This window comes from Cyphomyrmex costatus, unplaced genomic scaffold (assembly GCF_001594065.2).
Source record: "Cyphomyrmex costatus isolate MS0001 unplaced genomic scaffold, Ccosl1.0 scaffold530, whole genome shotgun sequence".
Lineage (NCBI taxonomy): Eukaryota > Metazoa > Arthropoda > Insecta > Hymenoptera > Formicidae > Cyphomyrmex > Cyphomyrmex costatus.
In genome coordinates this window covers 38,299-66,069 of record NW_017279525.1, presented here as the reverse complement: position 1 = coordinate 66,069, position 27,771 = coordinate 38,299, and the positions used below count along the sequence as shown (strand labels likewise).

Below are 27,771 nucleotides of genomic sequence, written 5' to 3'. Positions count from 1 at the left end.
AGTCATTAGAGAAGGGTGTAAGAGGAACCGGTGACGGGAAGACGGACGACGCATGTGCCTCCAGGGAGGGTGCGAGTGAACCGGCAACCACTTCCCCCCGGTGCAAACCACCCCCGTAGTGTTCCCTCTATATGCGAGATCGTTGTCGCTCGATTCTGCGCCGTTGTGTGTTTCCCGCAGGGCGGCTCCTACCGCCTGACGCTTTCTTTCTGGCGTTATCGTGCGCACCCCCGAGAGATGTGTGCACAAATGGTGATATAACGTGCACGGTGTCAAAGAAGAGACAAGCGTCTCGTGCGTGCGTGCGTGCGTACGGTCGACGTCGGGGTCCAAACAGTCGAGAAGCACCCAGCAGTTAGTCGAAATGGTCACCGACAATACCAGTCAGGTACGGTGTCTAGCAGAAGCGGTATAGCGGTTCGGAGCCGGCACTTGCATTCTCTCTTTCTCCTTCTCTTTCGTGCACGCACCCTCTTTCTCGTCTACTCCGAATTGACCGATCGAAGGAGACAATGAGCGGTGGAATTTTCGAGCACTCTACTAATATTCTTAGCTCTAAAATCAGTCGCAAGATATACATCCTTCACGAAGAATTCACGATACTATGATTCACGAGCATGCATAAAAAAAATAATATCTCTCTTTTTTTGGTAGTAACATCGGAAACGCAATAGCCGGTCGAAGATTGTTAATGCGTTTAATATTTCGGACAAAGAAATCATTACCCCTGTAGAATACAAGATCGTATTTAAAAGAGGTGAAATCTTATAATAGAGCTGTATTACATACGTCTTCATTAGTCATCATCAGAAAAATTATTCTCGCATAAAAGAAGTAAATTCGTTAAATTATATCAAAAAATTTCCAATTATAATTTTATTATAGCAATAGGATATCATGTAGACAAGAGACACATGTTTTCCCCAGAGCTAGTAGAAAGAATGTGAAAGGAGGGTGGGCTATCGAGACGATGCGCGAAGTAAACCGGATGATCGAAGCGTTCAGGCACGATAGCCGGTGAAAATGCGTATCGATATCAAAAATTTGCAGCAATAGCAATTGTTAACAAAAAGCTTCAAAAGCTCACGATTCGTAGGCATTATTATATCGAGATGTGGTGTAGGAGCCGGTAAGAGTTACCGGTCAAAGGTCAGGGTGACAGAGTATAGCACACACTCGTGCGCGAATACGTTGACGGTGTAGACCACCTGGCCGACATGGTTCTTTATCGCGATGATTCACAGTGGGAATTGCAGACAGAGGGGCGAGATACATAGAATTCTCGTCCTTGACAACAAGAAAATCATGAATAATTTTATGAACCGTATTTATACATATAAATTTATATAAATTAATGATACTTTCTATTGGTTTTCTAATTATCTGTAAGCTAATTATCTTGAATTAAATTTGCTTTTATTTTTTACCACATTTTATAAATTGATTCTGCAATATTATGGGTTAAAAAAATTTTTTTTAACTCTTGTATTTTTTAAATGTAGGTCTCGAAAAATTTTAAACTTACAGGGAAAAAATGAAATTTTGCAAAATATTTGACATACTTGTCCCTATTGGAGTGTATCAATAATATGCTATAACATTGGTTAATAAAAAGGATAATAACGATGTGCACGAAGTGTTAAACGTGTGAGGGTAAAAGAAAAAGGACAGGGTTACATCACCGTCACAAACTGGGTTACTTGTATCTATATAAATAACCATATTACGCACCTTTATCTTTCATTATACTTTATCGCTGACCTTCCATCTTTCATGTCATTTTTTTCTACATACTTCTAAATGTTTTGCTTCTACAGCCGTTTACAGAATAAAATATTTATATTTAGGCTGATGACACGACAGCATTTCTTCGCGCTGCTCGATCCGGCAATCTCGAAAAAGTGGTCGAATTTCTCGATACCGATTTAGATATTAATACAGCCAATTTGGTAAGTGTTAAACTTAAAATTTTAAACAATTAAATTTACTCTCATCGGCCCTTTACTAATAGGATTTTTGGTTTGAATTTTCGAGAGGAAATTGAATTATCTGGTTAAAATAATTAAATTAGTATTTATTTTATTAATTAAATTATTAATAAATATTTTTTATCATAATAATGGTAAATTAATTTATGTTTTATTATAGAACGGTTTAAATGCCTTGCATTTAGCCTCGAAGGATGGCCATGTCGAAATAGTAACCGAATTATTAAAAAGGGGCGCAAAAGTTGATGCGGCTACTAAGAAAGGAAATACCGCATTACATATAGCTTCGTTAGGTAAATTACAATCATTCCCATTACATAAATGCATATATTATCAGCATAATTGTAGCTTTATACATAATTTGCTCTTTCTATTTTCAGCTGGCCAGTCCGAAATAGTCAATATACTTATTCAATATGGTGCCGCAGTTAATATCCAGTCGCAAAATGGATTCACTCCTTTATATATGGCTGCGCAGGAGAATCACGATCAGGTCGTCAAGCTCTTGCTCGGCAATGGAGCGAATCAAAGTCTCGCGACTGAAGTAAGCTTGATCTAAATTCTCAGAATAGATTACTTAATTATTGATTTCTACTACTGTAACTTTAATAAGTTTAATTCTTAAATTTTTATTTGTTTAACAGTAGTAAAGAGAATTTGTGGGCTTTTTGAATTTTTTAATAAGTATTGAGACAAAATATCGGCAAAAAAATCATTTAAAAAATAAAAAACTATACGAGCTAAAGCTGGGTGTTAATTGCTAATAAATCATCTTTAATAAATTATCTAATTCAAATGCAGAAATACGAACAAACGTTTTAACCTATCACTAGGTTATTTTTAATGTTAATAAACAACAAAATATAACTAATTTTGGAATATATTGCAATAAGAACAATCGTTAAAATTTTGGATATTAATCTACATGGTAAAATATTCACATGAATATTCGTCAAAATTAAATTAAAATTCTGTGAAAATAAAGAAAGTTTATAAAAATTACTGTATAATTATACATATATGATAAAAGTTATTAAAAAATTATGCTTTTTAAAACTATTATAGATTACTTGCGAATTTTTACTCTGTTTAATTTTAATGTATTGCGATTTGAATTAATTATATTTATAATTTTTAAGAAAACTATTTGGCTCTTTTCTCTTATTTTTAACTAATTTGTATTATAGATTAATTAGTTCAGCAATCTTGAACTATAGACTTGATTAGACTTTATTAAAAATTGAAATTATTTTGATGTTTTTCAGGATGGATTTACACCGCTTGCTGTTGCGATGCAGCAAGGTCACGATAAGGTAGTCAGCGTACTCTTAGAGAATGATTCGAAGGGCAAGGTCAGATTGCCGGCACTTCATATTGCTGCGAAGAAAGACGATTGCAAAGCCGCTGACTTGCTTTTACAAGTAAGCTTAAAACGCATGGATTTCTCATATATATATATATATCAAACGCAGAAATTAATTAAACTAAAAACAATTGAGTAAATTAAGATACTACATTATTGAAACGATTGAATATTATAGAACGACCATAAGCCCGATGTGACATCGAAGAGTGGCTTCACTCCTCTTCACATCGCCGCTCATTATGGAAATGAAGAGATTGCACGGTTATTAATAAAACGAGGAGCTGATGTAAATTATTTAGCTAAGGTAAGGTAGTACGTAGACGATTTTTGTTTTAGCAAAAATGATTCTATAGCATAATTTAAGTATATTCTAAAATTATAAAATTGTAATCTAAAACATAACTATAATAACAATTATATTTTCAATATTATATATGTATATATATAATAGATTATATATCTTATTTCTTTCTTAAAAATAGCAAAATTTTGATTGTTTTTAAAATGATTTTAAAGTTAATATTATAATTTAAACGTAATGTATTTTCTTCAGCATAACATAAGCCCATTACATGTGGCGGCAAAATGGGGCAAAAACAATATGGTAAAGATATTGTTAGAGAACTCTTCGCAAATCGACGCCAAAACCAGAGACGGTTTAACTCCGCTACATTGTGCAGCGCGATCGGGACATGAACAGGTTATCAGCACGCTTCTTGAAAATTCAGCGCCAATCAGCGCTCGAACTAAGGTAATTTGTAATAAGTGTTCGATTAAATTTTCTCTGACAAGTTTTCTTTCATATTAATTAGTTTGCAAATTTAAAATGATTTTTCTCATTTTTTTTTTGTTATTTTTAACATTTTTACGATAGATATAATAATGATTATAATAGAAAATAAAGATTAAAATATTAAAAAATATGATTTTAAGATTGCATTCATCTCTAGAGTTGCAGCGCTAAAAATCTTTAATTACCAAGATATTTTTCTAATTTTCTTCATAATTTATAAATTAAGTTTCCTGTTTTAAATTGTACATGTATGATATATGTATATTGTAGAATCTGTTATTTTGTCTTAAATCGAAAATTACTCTTTTTACAGAATGGGCTTGCACCGTTACACATGGCATCTCAAGGAGATCATGTGGACGCTGCAAGAGTGTTGCTGTATCATCGGGCGCCAGTAGACGAAGTGACCATCGACTATCTGACTTCGCTTCACGTTGCCGCACACTGCGGTCATGTTAGAGTCGCTAAGTTGTTACTCGATCGTAAAGCTGATCCGAACGCTCGAGCTCTCAATGGCTTTACGCCACTTCATATTGCTTGCAAGAAAAACCGCATTAAAGTGGTGGAACTCCTGTTGAAGCACGGTGCATCTATCGAGTCGACCACGGAGGTAACGCAACACATTTCTTCATTCGCACTCTCAAACATCTCGCAATCATGTTTTCATAAATGTATATATTCGCAACTGTAAATCACAAATGTTTTCACACAGTGACAATAGCAACGTTCGATGGAATATTACAAAGCCAAATTGTGATATCGATCCCATTTGTACAGAAATGATCGTTTTAACACGCGAACATATATTCGGAGTAAAAAATCACATTAATAATTAACGTTGTTAAAAAGAATCTTCATCCATCCTTCTGTGGCCTGCAAAAATAAAATTGACCGATAAATCTCAAAGACTGGTTAAAGGGTCGTGCGTTTAGTAAAGAAAAAAAATTAACAAAATTAGTCAACGTAGTCTTCTTTAATCACGATCATTTTTATGTATTTATTCTTCGTCATTTTTCGAGACATTGATTGCTAGAACGATAACGACAACGATAAAGACAATCGATGGAATTAATTCTGGAGTCATACTAAAAAGTCAAAATATTAACAGACAATACATGTGTTTTGCAGTCTGGACTGACTCCATTACATGTGGCCAGTTTTATGGGGTGTATGAATATCGTGATATTCCTACTGCAGCATGAAGCCAATCCTGACGTGCCAACTGTTAGGGGTGAAACACCCCTACATCTGGCAGCCAGAGCTAATCAAACTGACATTATTCGAATTTTACTAAGAAATGGTGCCAAAGTTGATGCTCGTGCAAGGGTAAGTAAAGCGTGTTGCATTTCGAAACTGATTCCGGCTCCCTTTTCGCCGCTTTTTTTGACCTTCAGCCAATGAATCTGCTTATTTAACTTAACGACAGCGAATCTCCTAAAAGTTATAGTCTAGAAAGTCATATACATACAAATGATCACTCATACGCACCCCTTTATATAAAAGCATGAGCCATTAACCAGTCTCATATATCGAAGTTCAAATTTATCTTTTCTTACTGGCGATATATATGTAATTGAAGTGTGTGATTTCAATTACAAGTAAGACAAATTTATTGTTCTTTTTACGCTTTCTTTTTCATAATCATTTAAAATTTTAAGGCACGATAATACAAACACATGTGACATGTAACGAAATTTTTTTAATCATGGCATCTCGTCACTTTCACGCTTTCACCTTATTGCTTCGCGAAAAACGAAGCCGTTGCATTTTTTAATACTATTTCGTCGTTATTTTATAGGAACAGCAAACGCCGCTTCATATAGCATCTCGATTAGGAAATATCGATATTGTTATGCTGTTGCTGCAGCACGGCGCGGCCGTGGACACCGCTACGAAAGATATGTACACGGCGCTTCATATTGCGGCGAAGGAGGGTCAAGAAGAGGTAATGTACAATGAGTGCGTGCAAATAGCGGATTACATTGCTACGCAAAATAGAAATTACCTGTTCTGGACCCGACAACGCGAGTACCTCATTTAGGATGGAGAGAGCTGCAGACACGTTTTTCGTTATCGTTATAATCCCATGCACATTATTCGCATCGTTGATTCACATCTTGCACATATTCTGTTTTACATCTTCTATTAATGTAACTTTGTTTACGTTGATTATATATTTTATGTTACATTTATCCATCATTGTATCCGTTATGTAATAAACTTTTTCGTTACGTTGTTTATTCTTTATGTTACCTTATTTCTTCATTTTTACGCATATATTCGAGTGTCTAATTTAATTTATACTTTTTAAATTGCGTTCTGGAAATTCATTTCATTCATCTTATCGCTGCTTCTCTCCTTTCGTCTCCACATGTATTTTTTATTATTAAAAACAGTCTCTTTACACACGGAGGTAGATTGGACGTAATTTCACCCCGTGACATTTGGCAATTACTTCATTTCTCCAAGGTTTGATATTGATTGTCAAGTGTTGCGTCAAACCAAACATATCTACTTAAGTTCCCCTTATATTTGTGCGGGTCTCATAAATATTTTACTAACGCTTTTGTAGAGTTCATACAAATGTGAATGTGATTAAAATCATTAAACAAAAATTAATCTAATTCCAATAGTTTTAATTTATAGAATTTATTGTTCATGTCTTTTGAACACACACACACACACGCACACACACACACACACACACACACACACACACACACACACACACACACACACACACACACACACACACTCACACACACAGAGGAATAATTTTTAATTAATTTCTCATTTCTAATGAATATTTTTCTTACATTAGATAATCTCAATTTTTGAAATTTAATACACATAATATTATTTCAAATTTAACTCTATAATACAGTATAAAACTTATTTCTTATGAATAAGGAACTTATATATAATAGCTCTTTTAAAAAACTGAAAAAAAATTACCTATATATTATATAGGGTGTATAATAAAATAAAATTTAATTTTATTGGTTGTTTCCAGTATTGTAACCAAAAGTATATTTTTCTGCATATAATTACGTTAATATATTGGAACAGCGAATTAAATTTAATCAGAAATTTACTGTCCTATTGCGCGGAAATGGTATCTTTCCTCTTTAGTTTAATTCGCTCTATTTGCTTACGAGAGATGATCCTGAAGATCTGAGATGCCTTGTATATTTAAAAATAATAAGAAATTCTTTAAAACAATTAAAAGAAAAGTCTGCTTTGTTTGTATTAAAATTCATACAGCAGAAATGTTCGAAATACATCAAAGAGATATCCTAAGGATATCACACATATTTCAAATATAATATATCTATGTAATGAATTTTTGACACATTGCTGTGTAGAAAAAGTATACATAATTAAAAAATAAAATAGATTTAAAATATTATTTTTTAACACAAGAAATTTTATAAATAGGTGGCGGCCATTCTTGTGGAGAATAATGCCTCTCTCAAAGCTGCAACGAAAAATGGCTTTACACCTTTACATATCGCGGCTAAATATGGAAATATGAATGTTGCTAATATACTCTTGCAAAAAGAAAGTAAACTCGATGTCCAAGGAAAGGTTCGTGTATTACATAACTTATATCAAGTTGTGTAAAAAATACACTTAGATATCTAGAATCTAGACTCTAGATAAAAGAAAAAAATACAATATTCTTTATTTTATATAGCAATTTCTTTATTGTTATTTCTTACTATATCAGTAATTGCATAATCGTTACTTTTTAGAACTATTAACAAATTCTTTCAGCAAAGAATTTAAGATAATGGATTTCTAAACAAATTAAAGATACATTGTTTTTAAATTTCACTTAAAAATCTAAGAAGAGAAGTTTTTTTCTATTATATACTTTTAAATTATCTTTTAACTTTCAAGTAGTTTTATTGAATTGCAAAATATATACTTGACATTTCAGAATGATATTACGCCTTTGCACTTGGCATGTCACTACGACCATCCAAACGTTGCGACTCTTTTATTAGAAAAAGGAGCATCGCCTTATCTTGCATCGCAAAATGGACATACTCCTCTACATATCGCTGCTCGCAAGAATCAGGTAAAATGTCAAAACTACGACAAATATTTTAAATAGCATTTGAAATGTTTTTTCTAATGAATAAATGTTTACACTGCTCTAATGTTTATTATCGTTGCCATTAATTATTTTGTGAAAATGGTCTCTTTTGTGCGGCTAGATGGACATAGCTTCTACTCTCTTAGATAAAGGGGCGAATGCTAATGCGGAATCCAAAGCGGGTTTCATCCCGTTGCATCTGAGTTCACAAAAAGGACATTATGATATGACGAACTTGTTAATTGAGCATGGTGCCAATCCTAATCACAAAGCCAAGGTAAATCAGTTTTTCCTCAAATGCTTTATGGATATATACACGTAGCTTTCAATTTTTCAATTTACAAGTTTAATTAGAGTAATTATAAGTAATTCATAATTTTTATTCTTTATTTATAAAATTAAAAAAATGTGTTTTGTAAATTCTTGAATTTCTTTTTTGCAGTATTCTTTAAATTATCTTTATTATTCATATATTTCTCTTATTTGTTATAATTGTAAAATTTAATACTTTAGATATAATATTTTAAATAATATTTAATATCAACTTGACATAGTAAAAAAAAATTCTTAATTAATATTTATAACTTGTACAATATGTAGTCTGTAACAGTAATAGATACATTATTTTTTTATTATTATCTACCAGAACGGACTCACGGCGTTACATTTATGCGCGCAAGAAGATTTCATTAGGGTGGCCTCTATCTTGGTAAAAAACGGAGCCGATGTTGAAAGTCAAACAGAAACTGGTTATAGACCGATACATGTGGCTGCACATTTCGGAAATCTATCAATGATACGCTTTTTGTTGAAACATAATGCTACGATCGACGTTAGAACTAATCAGAATTACACCCCGCTTCATCAGGCCGCTCAACAAGGTCATGCTCATATAGTCACTGCTTTGTTGGAAGGAAATGCTTCACATAAAGCGCAAACTAACGTAAGCAACAAATTATTGCTGTATGTGCAATTGTATAAATGTTTATTAATATTTTAATATACTTATTTATGTTTTGGTATCTTATTGGTAACAAAAATTTAAGTCTTATTTTAATATAAATTTTATGAATTTTTATATTTTTAAGATAATTAGCTAAGCCTCTTCTTAAACTATTAGACATTTAGGTAATACAAACATTAATAAGAATATATAAATATCGTAAAAATTTCTGTAAAGGTAAATAAAAAATTAAAAATAACAAAAACTGTGTTCCAAAACTGCCAATGCTAAAAATCTATATATTTATGTAACAGATTTTCAGCGCTGTCAGTGAATTTTGAAACATAGTTAAAATTTTTAAAAGAATTATACATATATATAAATTTTATAATATTGATTTTAATAAACTTATAAAATCCACTGTCATAGGATGGCTTAACTGCATTAAACATAGCACAAAAATTAGGATATATCTCTGTGATGGAAGTGTTGAAAGGGTTGCCTTACGACAGTATGACTCCAGATAATAAAAATTGGGAGGAAAAGTACAAAGTAATAGCCCCAGAAAGTTTACAAGAAACTAGTTTTATGTCTGATTCGGAAGATGAAGGGGGTATGTACGCAGAGATACAAATCATATTAATATAAAACAATTAAATTTTTGCAAAGAAAAATTTTCTTTGTAGGTTCTGACGCGTTAATTAGTGAACAACCTTATCGATATCTCACGGCAGATTTAATGAAGAGTTTAAGAGATGATTCATTGCCAATTGACGTTACTAGGGATGATCCAGTGCACAGACAAGGTAAAAGTTTTTAAAATGTAGTATTAATTTTATAACGCACATTATGAATTTCAATAAAATAGATGTGTGCCGATTATAATAACATTTTTTTAAAAAATATAAAATTGTTAGTATATAGAATAAATATTTGCAACTCTCAAACAATCCAGCAATTTATCCTTTAAATTATATTTTTGATATTTCTTGTTCAAGTGTGTGTATTTTAGTTATCAATTTAAATAAAAATAAAAATACTCGCAAAACATGTTTCATATATATAATTATATTTAATTGTATATAAAATATGTCTTCAATATGTAAAATTTTTCCCGAGTAGTTTTTAGAACGAAATAACTTAGTTTTAGAAAAACGTATGTGTGTTTCTCATATTTTATAATTATTTTTATTTTAGTTACTAAAGAAGAGAAGCAAGAATTTACACAAAGCAATAATTATTGTTTAGCTGAAAATTTTGATAATGACGTACTAAATCTGGGGTAAGTTCGATTAATTTTTTTTCTATAAAATAATATGTACATTGCTATACAATTTTAGTATATTACATAATTACATAGAATAATTGTTTACAATTAAAATAATTAAGAAAATTTCTATTTAAAGTTTAGTTTATTTAGGAAGTTGTTTTAACCTTGATCTAACAGTGTATATTTTTTTTTGTAGGAAACTGCATTTCAGATCGTAAGTATAAGCAGAGTGACGATTGATGTAAAAAAAACATTAAATAGATACAAAGGATTACAAAGATCTGACTTTACAGGTTTTTAATTAGTTTTCTGGTGGATGCACGAGGCGGTGCTATGAAAGGATGCAGACACAGCGGTGTGCGCATTATTGTACCGCCTCGAAGAGCAACAATGCCGATTCGAGTAACATGCAGATTAGTAAAAGCAAGTAAAGTGGCGAATCCACCTCCTTTGATGGAAGGAGAGGCTCTTGCTACTCGAATTATCGAGATGGGTCCGGTGGGCGCGAGATTTTTAGGGTAACAATTAATTATTCAATGATATGGTGTGTGTGCGTGCGTGCGTGCTTGCGTGCGTGTATATGTATATGAAATATGCTAAATATAACGTCGATTTTTTAATATTCGAGTTTGTACGGAAATAAACTGATTTCAGACCAGTCTTAATTGACATACCGCACTTTGCATCCGTTCACGGAAAAGAACGGGAAATTATTATTCTACGAAGTGAGAATGGAGAGACGTGGAAGGAACATGATAATTCCGCGGATAATGATGATACTTTTCTCAATACACCTTATGGTATACATAATAATTTCAGAAAATTGATATACTAATGTCAGATTTTATTTCTACTACCTTAAATGTTTATCACAGACATATTTTCAAAATTTTAACTTTAATTTTTAATTAAAAAAAATCTTTTTTACAGTAATGTATAATTTATTAGACAAATTGTCACATGTGTTGAACATATTTAAATCAATTAATAAATAGTCTTGATAAATATTTGACAATCTTAATTTTGATATAATAATATTATTACAATTAAATAAAGTTATTATGTAATACTTTTTTCAGATCCTCAAATGAGCGTTGCACACTCGGGTAGAATCACTCGTATAATTACTACAGACTTTCCACAATATTTCGCTATCATAACTCGAATCAAACAAGAAGTTCATGTTATCGGCGCTGAGGGCTGTATTTTGTTATCCAGCGTTGCGAATCATGTACAGGCTGTTTTTCCACCGGGAGCGTTAACGAAGAAAATTAAAGTCGGTTTGCAGGTAAGTAAATTTAAATAAATTCGACAATCATATAATTGTGAATACGAAAATCGCATTGAAATATAAAATCATCATCTATATTTATCTAGGCGCATGTTATTCCGGCTGAACTTACAGCCAAACTGCTAGGCAATTGCGTTGCCGTTTCACCGGTTATTACAATTGAACCCAGACGACGGAAGTTCCATAAACCGATAACCCTTACGATCCCCGTACCGCAAGCGGCAAACAAGGGGATGATCAATCAGTATGGAGGAGAGACACCTACATTACGCCTCTTGTGTAGTATTGCGGGTAACTATATAAACATTTTGCAATGTTAGACAAGCAGAAAAATGCAGTTTATCTTCGAATTTATCAATAATTATTATGTGTATATATATATGTCATAAGAAAATAATTTGATAATATTAAATAATATTAATAAGACAGACTTAATGCAAAAATACAGTGCTTACATATGTGTGATTGGTTTACAAATTATCTAAAGTTTTATTTGACGATGTTTTCTTCATGTATTAATAAAAAATATTTAAAATGTATTTTGCAATTAAGAGAAAAGGATATTAATAATTTTTGGTATTATATATAGAAATAAAATTGTTAAAGGTATAGTCAGTTAAATTAATTTAAAAATTATACTATTTATATTTAATATTTAATTTTCAATTAATTTAATTATATAATTAATTAATATCTATTTTGGTTTCACTGACAAATGTTAATTCTAAGTTCTATTTTTAGAACTTCTTGATCCAATTACATTGTTGAAATGATAATAATTAAATACTTAATTTTTAGGTGGAACCAACGAGTCACAATGGGAAGATGTTACCGGATCAACGCCATTAACCTTTATGAACGATAAAGTGTCGTTTACCACTACCGTTTCAGCAAGATTCTGGTTGATGGATTGTAGAAATGTCGGCGCAGTACCAAAAATGGCAACGGAATTATACGAGGCATCCTTACATGTACCATATATAACCAAGTGAGCAATTTTTCTATTATTCATATACGTATATAATATATATTATAACAACAATTTTTTAATTCTGGTAAATGTTTCTATAGTTTCATAATATACTCGAAGAGAATGGATGTGTTAGAAGCCACATTAAGAATATTGTGCATGACCGATGGCAAGGAAGGCATGCACACTTTGGAATATATAATATTATATATTTAATATATATTATTTTATTTATATATATAATAAAATAATATATATAAAATAATTAAAAATATGATAATCAAAAGGCTTAATTGAATAAATTAAAAGAATACATTTATTTATTTTAGTAAAATAACGTTTTTTAAAATTACTATTTAAAAAATATTAATATAGTATATTAATTCGTTAAATTTAATTATTTATAAGTATTTGTTTAATAGGCACTTGACGGGAAAGATCTTTATATTGAGTTTAGTGGGAACTTAATACCAGTAACAAAGTCCGGCATGCAATTGAAGTTCACATTTAGAGCTTTCCGACAGAATCGATTATCATTCCATGTTAAAGTAAAAGATCCGTTACTGGATCCAGTAGCGAGGATGTTATTCATGCGAGAACCAAAAGTTGCTAAAGGAGAACCACCTCAGCAACCTATTTGTGTGTTAAATATTGTCCTTCCTGAAAATATAATTAAACATGATATAGAAAAAAAATTAAAAGGTACGTCCGTCAAATATTGTAATGCGAAAGAAATAAAAAATGTATCAGGAATTTATCTATTTTCTTTGCTTTAGATATAATAGATTAAATATAATAAATAACAATCCTAATTTTTCTAGTAAAATTATATATTTTAATAAATATAATAAAATTATTTTATTTTGATTTCGTAAGATTTCTGATAATAAATTAATGTAAATATAAAAAGAAAATTTATCTTGTTAAATATATAATTAGTTTTTTAAGTGATATACTATAATAAAAAGTATAAAATATTTTGATATTATTATTGACAATTTTATGTTTTTTTATGTAAAAAAATAAAATAATATTTTTTTGTAAATAAAATTAAAACTTATTAAAAGATCTTAAATCAAAATTATATTAAACATTTATAAGCAAAGTTTTGATGCATATGTATTATTATAATAATGTCTTTATTATTACAGGTTACGAAGATTCTAATGTCATAAATCAAAAATTAGATTACTATAAATCAAAGTACAAAATGGAACAAATGGAGAAAACTGATAAGCCTAAAGAAATCTCTTCACCAACGGAAAAAAAATTCATAACCGACACATTACAAAAGGAACAAACAGGTATGATATAAAAATGTAGAAAATAGAATAGAACATATTTAACACGAATTAATGCTTATAACAAGTCGAATATGAATGTTCAAAAATAATGGATCGCGTATTAAATTATTTCAATTGAAAAAGTTTAACTTTAAAATTGATTTCGTCTATGACACTAAAAATGCAAGGTGCAAAAAGAGAATTTGCGTAATAAAGCATTAAGTGTTGTCGATGAATATTTTATTACGTAAAGATATTTTATATTATATTTACTGATAAGTGATGACTTAAGAAAGGTCTGGCGATGTAGGTCGTTCGTAAGCAAAGTACAACATGAAAAAAGCAAATGTTTTGAGAAGGTCAAAAAAATCCTTGTCGAATATCGTTTCGTCTCGACTTAAAAATGATGAAACTCGATTGTCATTCTATTTTATAATTTAAGGGGAAAAAGATAATCGGCTTACGGTTTAAGGGTTGAGTGAGGCTTCCTTAACTTAATTAGACGTAAGAGCATCAACAAATGCTTGAAAGTGCCGGTAGCAGACTTCTTTAGTTCTATCTGTACCGATGAAGAGAACGGTGCAAATTTCGTATGTATCTTTCTTTCAAACATCCACACACAATTATTAAAACGTGAGTCTTTTTAGTTTTACCGTGAGTTTAATTATTTTTAATAACTTCCTTTTTTGTTTTATTAATGTTTTCATTAAAGTCACAAAATTTGATACAAGAATGAGATAAATTTTTTTAAATTATAAAACCTGTTTTATATTCAAGATTACATTTAAAATAGATTTTACAATTGTAAGTTTATTTCATTTTTGTACTTTTAATTATGTTTTTCTATTTGTTTTAAATAATTTATTTAGAATTTTATTTTGTGTTTTCTTTAAAGTTAATTTTTCTTTCTTACTATTTTCAGTTTCAGATATTTTTATGTTCATTAGTAGTTTGCACTTACGATTGGCACGTTAAATACATAAGAAACCGAGTAGACATGACAACGAAAATAAAACTCAATGAAGAAGATCACATAGTCATGAAACAGGATAGTCAAGTTAGTGACAAGGAATGTTCCTCTGGAACAAAAGTCAAGCGCAAATCCAGATCCGCTAGACGACGCTTGAATGCTATGATGAGTAACGCATCGTTACACTTTTCCGATACGGATTCTGAAGGCGAGTTAACAATGATCACCAATAAGATCGGCAAACTTAATTCTGTGCAAACTTCGCAAGCGAATCCATTAATCTCTGTGACCAATGCGGAAATCATTGAACCTGATATGAAGATCAATGATAATCTGGATTATCTTATAGCTGACGGTGAAGCTAGATCCCGATCACGCCGTAGCAGCTTCGCGGAAAATCTCACCGACGTCGATGAAATCTACAGCGATGAGATCGATGAGAAGGATACTAGGAACTTAAGTGTAATTGATAACAGTCATCAAGGGGAAACAGATTTAGAAGATATGGAGGACGACGAGGATATTCAACCGATAATCTATGTTACTCCGAGATCGGACATCTTGATCGAGTTTGGAGGTGAAATGATCACGACCAAGGAAGGTGACGGACCGTTCTCTGTAGAAGTGCGAAACCGATTATCACGAGAAGAGATTTCCATCGATAAAGAGGATACTAAGAACATAACGGATATGCCAAACACTGACAGTGAAGACATGGAAGGGTCCGAAGACGAATCTAAGATAGATGAGGCAGCCGCTTATGTATATGAGGATCTTGATATTCTGGCTGCATCACAAATTATTATGACCAACAAGATGGAAAACACCCTACGCGTTCCAGACACTGCTGAAGAGACTATCAGCGATTGCCATACTGATATCGAGGATGTTGATTAAATCAAGGGTTGAAAGAAAGATGAATTCAGAAAAATTATTTGAGACATGCGAAATAATACAGTTCTTGGAATGAAGACCAAGAGCAATTTCCATAATCTTTTTGATTGTGCTTAACAAGAATTACGTATAACGTACTATTACCATACATACCAGGGTAACACGATGACATTATTATGAATAATAAAAGTATAAGGAGCTTTCGATCGATCGTGTGATCGGATAAAGTCACATTTAATGGGATATGATATTTACAATTGCTGCAAATTGCGTAACATCTTATATAAATATAAGAAATTTTAATTCAATTACAAAATCTTATCTGAGAAATAAGTAAGATTTTGAAACCTTTCTGTCAGCCTTGAATAATATCAGGCAAACATATATTAAAATATTTTTAAATGATCACGAAGGTGTAATTAAGTGACAAAGTTTAGTAGCACATTGTATGAAATGTTGCGATCCTTTATATCGAATACCCAACAATTTCTAGTAATCATTTAATTTTTTTTGTTAATTTCTCTCTTTGTCCTTTCCTATTAAAAGCTGTCCAAAAAATAATTTTCATATCTTTTTCACTAAATATATATTGTAGGAAATTATTATAAAAAATATGAAGGAAAAATATCTAAGAATAGAACGTGTAAATGGAATATCTGATTCTATGCTTAAATTAAATTAAGAATATTAAATTTAATTTAATATATTTTTTTCTTAGAATAAATATATCATTACGTATGAATTTATATACTATACATATGTAGATCCCTAAAATGCATCTAATCCTTATTAGAAGCATCCAAGATCTGGCTTGATCGTAAATGGCTTATTCTCATCGGTATTTAGTTTGAAACTCTCACGGCTTAAATAAGATTTGATATTGTTTGTTTACATCGCTTGAAAATAGACGTTGAATATAAGTAGATCTTACTTATATGATTATTGCGAAGAATATTACTAAGGCCTCGGTAGTCTAATTGGGTAGGACACTTGCGCGTAAAATAGGCGATCCGGGTTCGACTTCCAGCCGAGGTAATATTTTTCGCAATGTAATTAAATTATTTACAGATTTTTAATTTGCTATTCATATATTTTAATATATCATTCAACATATTATTAAGATCCAAGATGCAATGAGCATCAAAAATTGTTAGATTGTTAGTCAATTTAACTCGTGATAGTACTACGGTAGTTTATATAGTTTGCATTGTATATAAGTCTGAAAAAATTTCGGCGCCCATTTAGGGATCTACATACGTAATATATAAATTTACACGAAATTATATTAGAAGCATCCAAGATCCAGCTTGATCATAAATGGCTAATTATCATCGGTATTTAATTTGAAATTTTCATGATCCAAATAAGATTTGATATTGTAAATGTATCATATTTGATAATATATTTATCTTTTATTTCAAAAGTTATACCATTCAGAAAACGTGATTTTTAAATTATTATCTTAAATGAATTAAATTAATTTCAGATAGCAAGCTAACGATATTTGTCATTACTTCGATATCAAAAGAATATTAATAACGTCACTTTGATGTCATACTGATGACAAATAACGTCAGTCTGCTACCTAGGAAATTATTCCATCAACTATCAAAATTAACCTCATAAAAAATTGATCAAAGCTCCACAACGCAAGATAAATGATTTTTTAATAAGAGTTAAAATGAAAACGATAAAAATAATATTTAATTATGTTAAGAATATATTCTCTGTGTCAACATTATTTGATTAGTCATTTATTTTCTATTAAGTTAAAAATAATTTTCTTTTTTCTGGAAACTTAATTTTTTAAGTTATGCCATTTTTGAAGTAAAAATGGAGTGATGTATGTATATATATCATATGTATAAGCATTATTTTTTGGACATCAATAAGCACTATACATATACAATTTATCACAAATTCTTATACGTTTTCCTTTTTGCACCGTGCCTTTAAAACACAATTTTAATAATCCTTTAAAATTTAACAATTTCTCAATAAGATAAATATCATAATTTAAACAACGTAAAATTACACATTGTAATTGAATTCTGGAAAGAAAAAAATTGTATAACATTACTTAAAATAATATTAGTTGATCAAAGAAGTCCGCTTATAAAAGCTATAATATAGTAAATATCGTGAACATCGTTTTATTTATATATTCAGTAATAATAATATGATGCGCATCGAAACGATTATCGACAAATTAATTCTTATATTTTCGTTATGAAACCGATAATAACGCAATATTTGTGTACTTGTTATACTTGCAGACCGAAATGCCGTCCTCAACATTATCATAGACAACCGTATGGGATATTAATGCAAAAGAGTATGTCTCCGCAGTCTAAAGAAATTTTCCGATATAAACAAATACACATACATATACACATATATAATTATAATTATATGATATAATATATGTAAATACGTATATAGATAATTAATACAGTAATACTCAATGAATACTTTCTTTTCTTGGCAAATAATATTGTTTTTAAGATCAAGTCGTTGTATGTGCAAGAACATTAGAAAAACTTATTTTTTTATTTACGAATCGTATTTTTGATGAATACAATTACAATTATAATTAGCCTTATGTCATGCAAATAATAAAATTAAAGATATAACAAAAATATTTATTACATACATTCAAAACTTGATATTTTACAATAAATTAAAGCTATTGAATATAAAACAAGTCCATTATATAAATTATTATTATCATTATGTATTTCTTTCAGTTAGGAAACTATAAACCAAACGATGATATGCATCAATAAGAGTTATATTAATTCTATATAAAAAACAATCATCTATCAATAATATTAGTAAAATTAATAAGATTAGATTTACGCATAAATTTTAGATTCAAGTTAATGGACTGCTGTTTTGCATTTTGCGGCTTTAACGCATCTTGGCTCTAGAGTACATCTTGTACCTGCCACGACTATAGAAAAAAAAGAAAAGAAAATGAGAGAAAAATGACGGATTTGCGCTACGGAAGTTCTCGATCGCCAGATCTCGCTGTGAATAAAAAAAAACAATTGTAAAGAAAAAAATATACACGATGTATTGCAGTCATAACGACATGCTTAATAAAAAGTAATGTGAGCATAATTCTTGGTTGTTCTAGATGCCGCTATCCACGAATCCTTTGCACAAAAAGCGGCTTGTCCCCTAGAATCTGTAGATGCTAGTTATCCCAATAAAGTAGACGCCGGTCAATCGGAACCGGATCTATCGCCCGATCTCGAAAGACAAACGTACTCGGAGAAGCGTCAATTTTGGGAGCATATCTCGAGGAAACGCGAAAATTATCAACGTTCTGAATCCGAAATCTCGAGGACCTCTCAATTGACTATTAATGAAAGCGACAGCGAGATATGCCCACCGAATGTCACGTCCGAGGAGGGTGATGGAACCACGGAAGGCATTTCAGACGTTATAAGATCGGAGACCATCGAGGATATCAACGTGCCGGACATCTCAGAGTGTTCGGTGGCGGAGAAGGCGCATTATTTTGAGGAGCAGATACAAAAAGAGATGGCTAAGGGTACACCAAGACTGCAGCAAGATTCCGCCAAGTCTGAAAAAGATAAACCTCTCTTCAAAGGCAAATCGATCGACGACCAGAAGACTCGCGTGGAAAAGAGTCCAGTAGACATGACAAAGGAGAAAATCGATATCGAGGAGAAACACATAGCGGAAGCGAGAGAGATAGATAAAATTTTGAAAGCTGCTATTGAGAGGGATAAACGAACGAAAGACCTGAAAGATAAAAAGGAAAAGGATGACGATAGAGAAGTACGTGAGGAAGTTCAAAAGATAACAGCTCAGCCAGTAATGGAAATTTGCAAGGAATTATTAAATAAGGAAAGAAAACTTGCTGAGGAGATACAGGTGAGACATACCCCGATTGCACAAGCTCCAGAAGTTAGTGCAGAAACGAAAATATTTGAGAAGGAGCAAACGGATATTAAAATTAAATCATCTCTTCTGGATGATAAAATGGAAATTGAGCAATTCCTTGAAGAAGAGAGACGAATCATTGAAGAAGAGGCGGAAGAAAAGAAAACGATGACTGACACTAGTCTTGACAAGGAAAGAAAATCTATTGCTGATACGGAAGTCAAACAGATAAAAAAAGAATTCGAATCTCGTATTCCGATTTCTACAGCAATGGCTGAGAAGGATAAAAGTCAGAAAGAAGGAAAAGGAAAAGCATTTGATAAATCTGAGGAGAAATCGTTAAAAAGTTCTCCTACGGAAAAAGAAAAGGATACTGCCTCACCATTTAGCAAAAAGAAAGAATTTGAATCTCGTATACCAAAACGTATTATGGAAGGGGCGACGATAAAAGAAAAAGAAGGAATAAAAAAAGATTTGCCGGGACGGAAAGATGGCGAAACTGTTACTGTTACTGAGAGAAAATCTAGTGAGGAGATTACGCGGCATGAAGAACGTTTAACCACGAAAAGCAAGACACAGACTTTTTCCAAGACTTTCACCGACGCGCAGGACGCATTTAAGATGTTTGAGAATATAAGTGCAATGAGAGACAAAGATTTTGATACAATTACTTCAAAGATTGATACCAAGGCTACTAGTAAAGTGGAAAAGAAGGAGGTGCTTTCGTCAGAGATCTCCAGTGGTGCAGATAAATTTATAACTCATGAGGAAAAGGAGAAAGTGGAACGGAAAGAATCCTCAGAGTCTAAGCTGACTAAGGAATCGCCGGCTGAGTTAATGGAGGAAAAGAAGAGTAAGAGTGAGGAGATGGATAAGACTGCTGTGCAGAAAATGTCGATGAATGTGATGGAAGGTAAAAAAGTGATAGACGCAAGCGCTTCCGAATCTAAAGCGAAGAGCACAAAGGAAGAATTATTTAAACTGTTGGAGGACAGTAAGGGAACTGCGACGGAAAAATCTGGAATTAGTAGAGACAGGAAAAGTGACGTGGATGTAGCGATTAGAATTAAAAGGGATGATGCGAAAAAGGTAGAAGACATTAAAGAATTACCTAAAACAGCTAAAGTCGAAGGAATAGATTTGGAAAAAGTTGAAACAATCGCGCAAGGACAGTCTTACAAAGAGAGTTTAGAGAAATTTAAGGTCGAGCAGTTTGTACCTAGTCAAAGGGATAAGATGGATTCGACTGAAAAGACAAAACAAGACGAACAATTTCTGAGCAAAATTCCTGTAATGTCTTTGGAGAAGAAAGAACAATTAATCGCCAAAGAAATCGAAGCGAGGAATATAGCGGAAGGTTTAATACAATCGATTGAGAATGAGATTGAGAGAAGATCATCAACATCAGAATTAAAAACACAGATGTTGAGTAAAGAATATTTAGATCAATTGATTTCTGAGAGCAGCGATACTGATCACGAAAAACTGGCAGATGATTTAACAAAAAAATTTGAAAGTATTATGCAGAAAGATGAGCAATTGGATCATCCGGGAACAGCACTATCGAAGAGGTCCATACAAGAAGAATTATTCGAGAAAGGATACACCAGAGATAGTATCAGTGAAGATATAACAAAAGACGAAGAATTGTCATCACATGATCGAGAAGAAAGTTTACAATCATCGTCTCAAGCTAGACACAGTCTCCAGGACAGAGACATCACTATAAGTCCTAGCAGTATATCTGAGCAAATTGATCTAGAAGAAACAATCGACGTGGATACTGGAGAGTTAGAGGATATATCTAAGCCTACATCCAGTCCACAATCTGAGAAAGTTCGTTCAGACAGATCAAGCGGGCATATAGAGCTACTTCAGAAGGATATATACAGTGATATTAGTGTCTCGAAAGATAAAATAATCTCGGAAATTTCGGGCGCTAGAGTACTAGAAATTTTAGAACCAGGCGCAGACAGTCGACAAGACTCAGTTGACGTGCCGTCCTTGGAGTTAGACGAGTACAAAGTATCCGAACAAACTAGCAAAGATGTAGCTTCTTTACACGAGAGTGTGGCTGTAGATTCTTTGGAGAAGATCGGTCAGGAGAAAGATGTAACTGTCAGTTCTAGCACAGTGTCTGAGGATGTTAATGTAGACTATCCTCCAGTTCGTGAGAATGTTCTGTCCTCAACTGTTCCATCAAAAGAACACGACGCAGGGGACAGACGAAGAGCGGACAGTTTCGAAATCGAGAGTCCGCCATTATTTTCGCCAAGAGTGAAACACGTAAGCGATTTAGAAATCAAGCCAGTTGACTGGATGATCGGTGACGAGAAGATTGAGATATCAGAAACGTTGCAGCCCTCTCAGGTATTCAATCAAGAGTTGGAAGAATATGAATCGTCTTTACGACGTGCTCGCACTTTATCTCAGGATGAATCCATGGACTTGGAACAAGAATCCGTGACTAAGTCTTCGGAAGAGATCAGTGTGATTGAATCGGTCAAAGAATCGGTTGCCAGTGATGTTAATGTAACCGTTACGACTACTACAACCAAGATAACAAAGTTTACTGTAATTCCAGTGATCGAGCCGGACTTTGAAAGCGAAGTAGTAGAAGATAAATTAGAAATTACTTGTCAAGAGTTGGTCGATGCTTTGCAACGAGAGCACGACGCAAAGACGCCGACGGGCGAATACGCAACAAGTATACGACAGTCGATACCATGTGAAGGTTTTGACTGGGAAACAAGTATTACTGAAGCTGTTACAGAAATGATACCTATGAAAGAGGAGGAAGCAAAAGATTTAACTGTAGAAATTGCAGAAGTTAAAGAGATAACGGACAAAGAGACTTTTCAACAAGACATTTCTGCAGATATAGTATCTACAACGAAGCAAGAGAAAGCAGATCTTACGCAGCATATAGCTAAAGAAACACAAAAAAAAGAAAAACTTGAAGCTACTAATAAAACAATAAAAGAGTCAGAGTCTATGAAAGAAAAGATTACTGAAACTAAGAAAATTCTGAAAGATTCTACGAAAGAACTATCTAAGTGTGCGAGAGTTGATGATGTGCTAAAAGAATGGACGGAAACTTATTTGGCAAAGATCAAACCTCCCAGCGAGGAATATAAACGACATATGGAGAAGACCACTGAGAAGCACGACAAACCCAGTAGATCGACTGCTCCTTCTGATACTTGTGCCTTGAAAATAAAAAAAGATGATCTCCAGAGTGTCGATTTGAGCGCGCGATACGCGATAACAGTGCTGGATCAAGTGGTGAAGAAAGAAATCGCCGAAGTGAAAGAGTCCTTGGAAGCGGCTAAACAAGACTTGATAGAAGAATTGAGTGAAAACAGTCAGACCATGATTCAAATCAAAGATTCGCCTTCAGAGTTTCAGTTTAAACTCCAACCGGAATCCATCCCAAACGATTTGCCGTTTTTGTACAGACCACCGTCCATTGAACATGTTCCTGTCGAGACTGAACCGGTAACTGAAATTGGAGGTATTACGCAAAGTGATTTGTCAATTGTGGAAACTCAAAAATTTGACGCAACAAAACAAGAAGACACGAAAGATATCGTCTATGACAAACTATCTGTTCAAGAAATTGCCACTATTGAAGACAAACCAGTCGATGTAGTTAAAGCACCTGAAATCGATATCGAAAAACACGAAGAAGAAGAAACCGTAATAGCCATTGATGAACAACAGGAAGAGGAAGAGGAGGGTCGTCCCAGTCCGCTTCCTATCAGTAGATCATCTGATGTTGGTTCGGACATGGATAATAGAGACGACAGTTACTCCCTGGCACCACCTTATCCTGCACCTAGAAAACGCCAAAAACCGATTAGAATATCAAAAAAAGTTAAGACCTCGGAAAGTGAAGCTGACGTTTCGAGTTCTGGCGAAAGCAGCAACTACCAGTCCTGTGATTACGAGGTTGGCAGCGGAAGTAGACCTAGTTCGTCCGATGTCGAAGCATTACAATCTGCCGCGGGTGGCATCCAATCCGGAACTGTTTCGGAGTACGAGACGGCGATGATGTCTGTTGAACACGAGGCATCGAAGACGTTGCCAACATCACAAGAATATCAGACTGCAGCAAGTACGTTGAGTTCTCATGAATCCATGAAGTCCTTAAATTCTCTCAGCTCGGGTCATCTTGGCAGCATCGATAGTACCAGTGAGTTATCAGAGACATTAGTACCCTCAGAGGAAGTGGACGTTGATGCAGATGAGATAGAGGAAAACTTGGAAAGCGCATTAGATGCGGAACAGATACCTGAAGCATCAGACTCTTCCGGTAGCGAAGAAATACCGATGGATGAAGCTGTGGATAAAATTGATAGTCACATACCATGTCGTATGAAACGTTCATCCGAGATGATCTTCCAACAGATTATGGATGACAGCGTCAGCATGGAAACGGAATCTATGGATGAAATGTTGGGGGAAGATCGAGCTAAAGTCGCGGATTTAGCTATTTCTGCCTCTATGGATGCGCCTGGGGTTCTTCAATCTGTAGATATAATGACATCGCGGGTATCCGAGGACGGGGTTCAAAGTGTATGCACACAGGTGATCTCTACACGAGTTATTATGCCCAGCGATAACGAAGAGGATAAAGTGGAAGATATAAACGTACAAAGAGATATGGAAAAGGATGCAGAGATGATGGATGTGGAAATAATAGGAAGTATGGAACAGAAATCGGATTACGAGGTAACTGGAGATGAAGGTCTCGAGCCGATACAGTCAACATCCGTCCACTCGATGATGCAACAGGCCAGCATGTCCCTATCCTCGGCATCGGGCATGTCTTTTGATACAGTCATAGAGAAGGATAAGTCTGAGCGTCATTCACCTGACAGCGATTCTTTCGAGCTCGTAGATAAGCCTGATATTATCGATGATTTTGTAGTGATCGAAGAAGTCGGTCGCGAAGCGGAGGAATTCGATGTTGAAGGTAAGAGCATTCGCATCAGCTCAATACCTCAGACCACCAGCAAGCAATACGATCGCGACCTAGAGAATCTAATTACGGAGAACAAAGAAGATGCGAAGGTATCAACGAGTCAGATGACAAAGAATAATGATTTATTTGACTTCGAGTCCGAAGAGAGTCCGCCCCAAGCGTCAAATGACGATCAATCTCAATCCTATTCTGACGAAGAGCAGTACGAGAATAAAAAATGGATAGAAATGCAGTTCCATGCGGATGCGCGAGTCTATGATATAGAATACGACCGTGGACCATTGGAGGATATCAAAGAGGAGGAGATCACAGATTTTGAAGCCGGAAGTAGTAGACTCGGCAGTTTAGGCAGTCATAAGGAGTCTATAGGTAGTGTGGGAAGTATGCGTGGTAGCTTCGGTAGTACACCGGATTACGACATCTTAGGGAAGAAATACTTTAGCAAGCCTACGGATCATGACACTGTGTCCTTGACCTCGTTGCAGGAATTTGAACACTTAGAGAGTACTGTGGCAGCTGAGAACTCACGGAAATTACAATGCGGTTCGCAGGATTCCAATAGTAATAATGGCAGTCTTCCGAGAAGGTACATGACCGGTCGTTCGGGTCATGGTGATGACGTTTCGTTGTCCTCATTAAAGGATTTTGAAGGCCTGGAGAAAGCCTGCAGAGAGGCTCACTTGATGGAGCTACGAGCTCGTGAGGAAGAGGAACTATTAGAACATGAAAGTCCAGAAAACAAATATAAATTAGAGAATCTACCGCGTTCTAGGACGGAGACTAGTGCAGCTGGCTCGTTTAATCCTAGTACTTCTGGATCAGATGACTATGAAAAGAGAATAAAGGAAATCGACGAGATAATACGTATTGCTCAGTCTAATATGGAGAAGTTTGAACGACAGGACGACACTACGGAAGACATTTCGCAAATCGAGATTACTGATGCTGAGAGAGCTGTTGCTCAACCAATTCCAGAAACTCTTTTAGAAGAAACGGAAGAACTTGAGGAGGCACGAGCGGCACAAAAAGAAAGCAATATTATGGAGACTAGTACGGACTCTCTAGAAATGGAAGATAATGCAGAAAAAAAATATCAACAATTATGCCGAAGCTCTGATTCTTTAGAGATGAAGACGACCCTGGACTTTCCGTCTTTGAGCTCGGATTCATTGAACAATATAAAAGATGCAAAGGAAACGCCGGAAACCGCCGAGCAATATGGTGGCAACGTGAGACGAATTTCTTCGGATTCTCTTGAAATGCCTTTGTTAGAGCAACATGATATTAGTGCGTCCGAGAGAAGCAACGATAGCAATCAGCGTCACGCAGAGGAAGAAACGACGCACCACTCTCTTGGACAAACGTCTTCGACGGAACCTAAACCAAAAAATGGTAAAACGAAAACGTCACCAAGTAGTGGTACATAGGATAATTTTCGTAGGTAAGTAGATTCTATGTAATGGATTTTTAATTTTACATATTGATATAATTATATAATTAATATATAATTATAATATTAAATTATATTATCACAAAAAATAAATATACCTATCTAAAAAATAATATCTATAACAAATTTGTTCAGATGGCTGTATATGTCATTTAATTTAAATCGAAACTAATTTTTAATGCAAAACATGTTATTTATGTTTTATTTTTGAAGCAATTCATAAAAATTATAACACCTTCAAAAAGATTATTTTATTATTATATTGAGTAATAAATAAATATATATATATATATGTATATAATATGTATACAGAGTGTTCGGAAATTCAACCAACAAACTTTCAGAGATTGTCGGTTAAATTTTCGAATATCGTGTGTGTGGTGTGCACGCGCGCACATATATATGTACATATATATAATAAATATATCTTATTTCTACAATAAAATACTGTAAAAATAATTAATAATAAAATTACTGAATAAAAATAAATCTCTCTCTCTCTCTCTCTCTCTCTTCCTTCCTCTTCTTACCATATGTATAATTAGAAGATTAATTATATCTTGTTTTCTCTCAATTTTAGATAAACGGACCATCAGGAAGAATTTTTGTCACGGTTTCATAAACATTACCGATTAACTCAAGAAGCTTTATATGTAAAACACGATCTTAATTATAATATACTAAAGAATTTATGTATTGTGGATACTATTACATTTTGTCTTTGTTTTATGCGATGTCTTCTGAGATAACATTTATATTATGCTTAAGTAAGATAGTTGCTATCTTTAAAATATAATGTTGTTGCGTGGGATGAGGAAGTACAAGGATGCTTGCTGGTTTGCTATTATTCAATTAGGACAGACGTATTTGTTAATAATTCTTACTGTATTCGTTCCGAAAAACGCAAACAATTTTAACTGTTTTTGAAATCTTTATATACATTAAGTTGCATTTTTTAACACATACTTTGAAGTGCTACTTACATGTTCTACTTGTATTATAAGATGTACGACTCTGTACTATTATAACGTATTTTATAAACATTTTGATTATATGATGTCTTTGTGAATGCGATTTCGTAAATTTTATAATATATTTGACGTATTTCGTATTATGTAATTATTTCAAGCAACGTTTGCGAAGAAAAACTCAAAAATACAATAATACTATCTTAACGTACGTTTACAAATGAAGACAAATACATAATATCTAAATAGAAAATTTTATATGCGAATATATATATTTAGGACACACACACACACACACACATTGTAGAAAGTAGTAAATATACTTTTCTATTTAAATAATTCTAATAATTGTTTAAATTTATTATATTTGTTTTTCTTATTAAATACAAAGTTATTGTACATGTTATTAATTATGTTTATATATGTATTGTATATTATTGCAAGTTACAATAATGTGATTTAAAAAGATTGTTTTCTTAACAAAAATATACATCTGTGCATTATCTGAAACTTGAGCATTTAATTTTCCCTTTAAATTGTGTTAATGCACATTCGTTGGTTTTATAGTTATTGTCGATGAC

The 27,771-nt window shown here is 33.0% G+C and overlaps 1 protein-coding gene across 1 annotated transcript; it reads left to right on the top strand.

The window, feature by feature from the left end:
* The first annotated feature begins 253 nt into the window (after positions 1 to 253).
* On the top strand, positions 254 to 26,881 carry LOC108778933 (ankyrin-2). Its single transcript, XM_018546256.1, has 28 exons — positions 254 to 388; positions 1,848 to 1,949; positions 2,149 to 2,281; positions 2,369 to 2,532; positions 3,254 to 3,409; positions 3,530 to 3,658; positions 3,908 to 4,105; positions 4,461 to 4,757; positions 5,276 to 5,473; positions 5,946 to 6,092; positions 7,586 to 7,735; positions 8,091 to 8,231; positions 8,371 to 8,526; positions 8,896 to 9,192; positions 9,622 to 9,805; positions 9,879 to 9,998; positions 10,390 to 10,474; positions 10,659 to 10,676; positions 10,756 to 10,980; positions 11,117 to 11,262; positions 11,542 to 11,750; positions 11,840 to 12,044; positions 12,552 to 12,741; positions 12,825 to 12,934; positions 13,147 to 13,425; positions 13,875 to 14,027; positions 19,010 to 26,213; positions 26,803 to 26,881. Exons 1-27 carry the CDS (start codon positions 365 to 367, stop codon positions 26,197 to 26,199), a joined length of 11,406 nt encoding a protein of 3,801 aa, XP_018401758.1. The 5' UTR covers positions 254 to 364; the 3' UTR covers positions 26,200 to 26,213; positions 26,803 to 26,881.
* The last annotated feature ends 890 nt before the right edge of the window (positions 26,882 to 27,771 follow it).

What these genes read in the sequence shown, in the direction of transcription:
- LOC108778933 (XM_018546256.1), top strand. Translation starts at nt 365, where the DNA reads ATGGTCACCGACAATACCAGTCAG. An exon ending in CCGCTGACTTGCTTTTACAA is followed by an intron (nt 3,410 to 3,529) that starts GTAAGCTTAAAA and finishes TGAATATTATAG; the next exon opens with AACGACCATAAGCCCGATGT. An exon ending in CAATCAGCGCTCGAACTAAG is followed by an intron (nt 4,106 to 4,460) that starts GTAATTTGTAAT and finishes CTCTTTTTACAG; the next exon opens with AATGGGCTTGCACCGTTACA.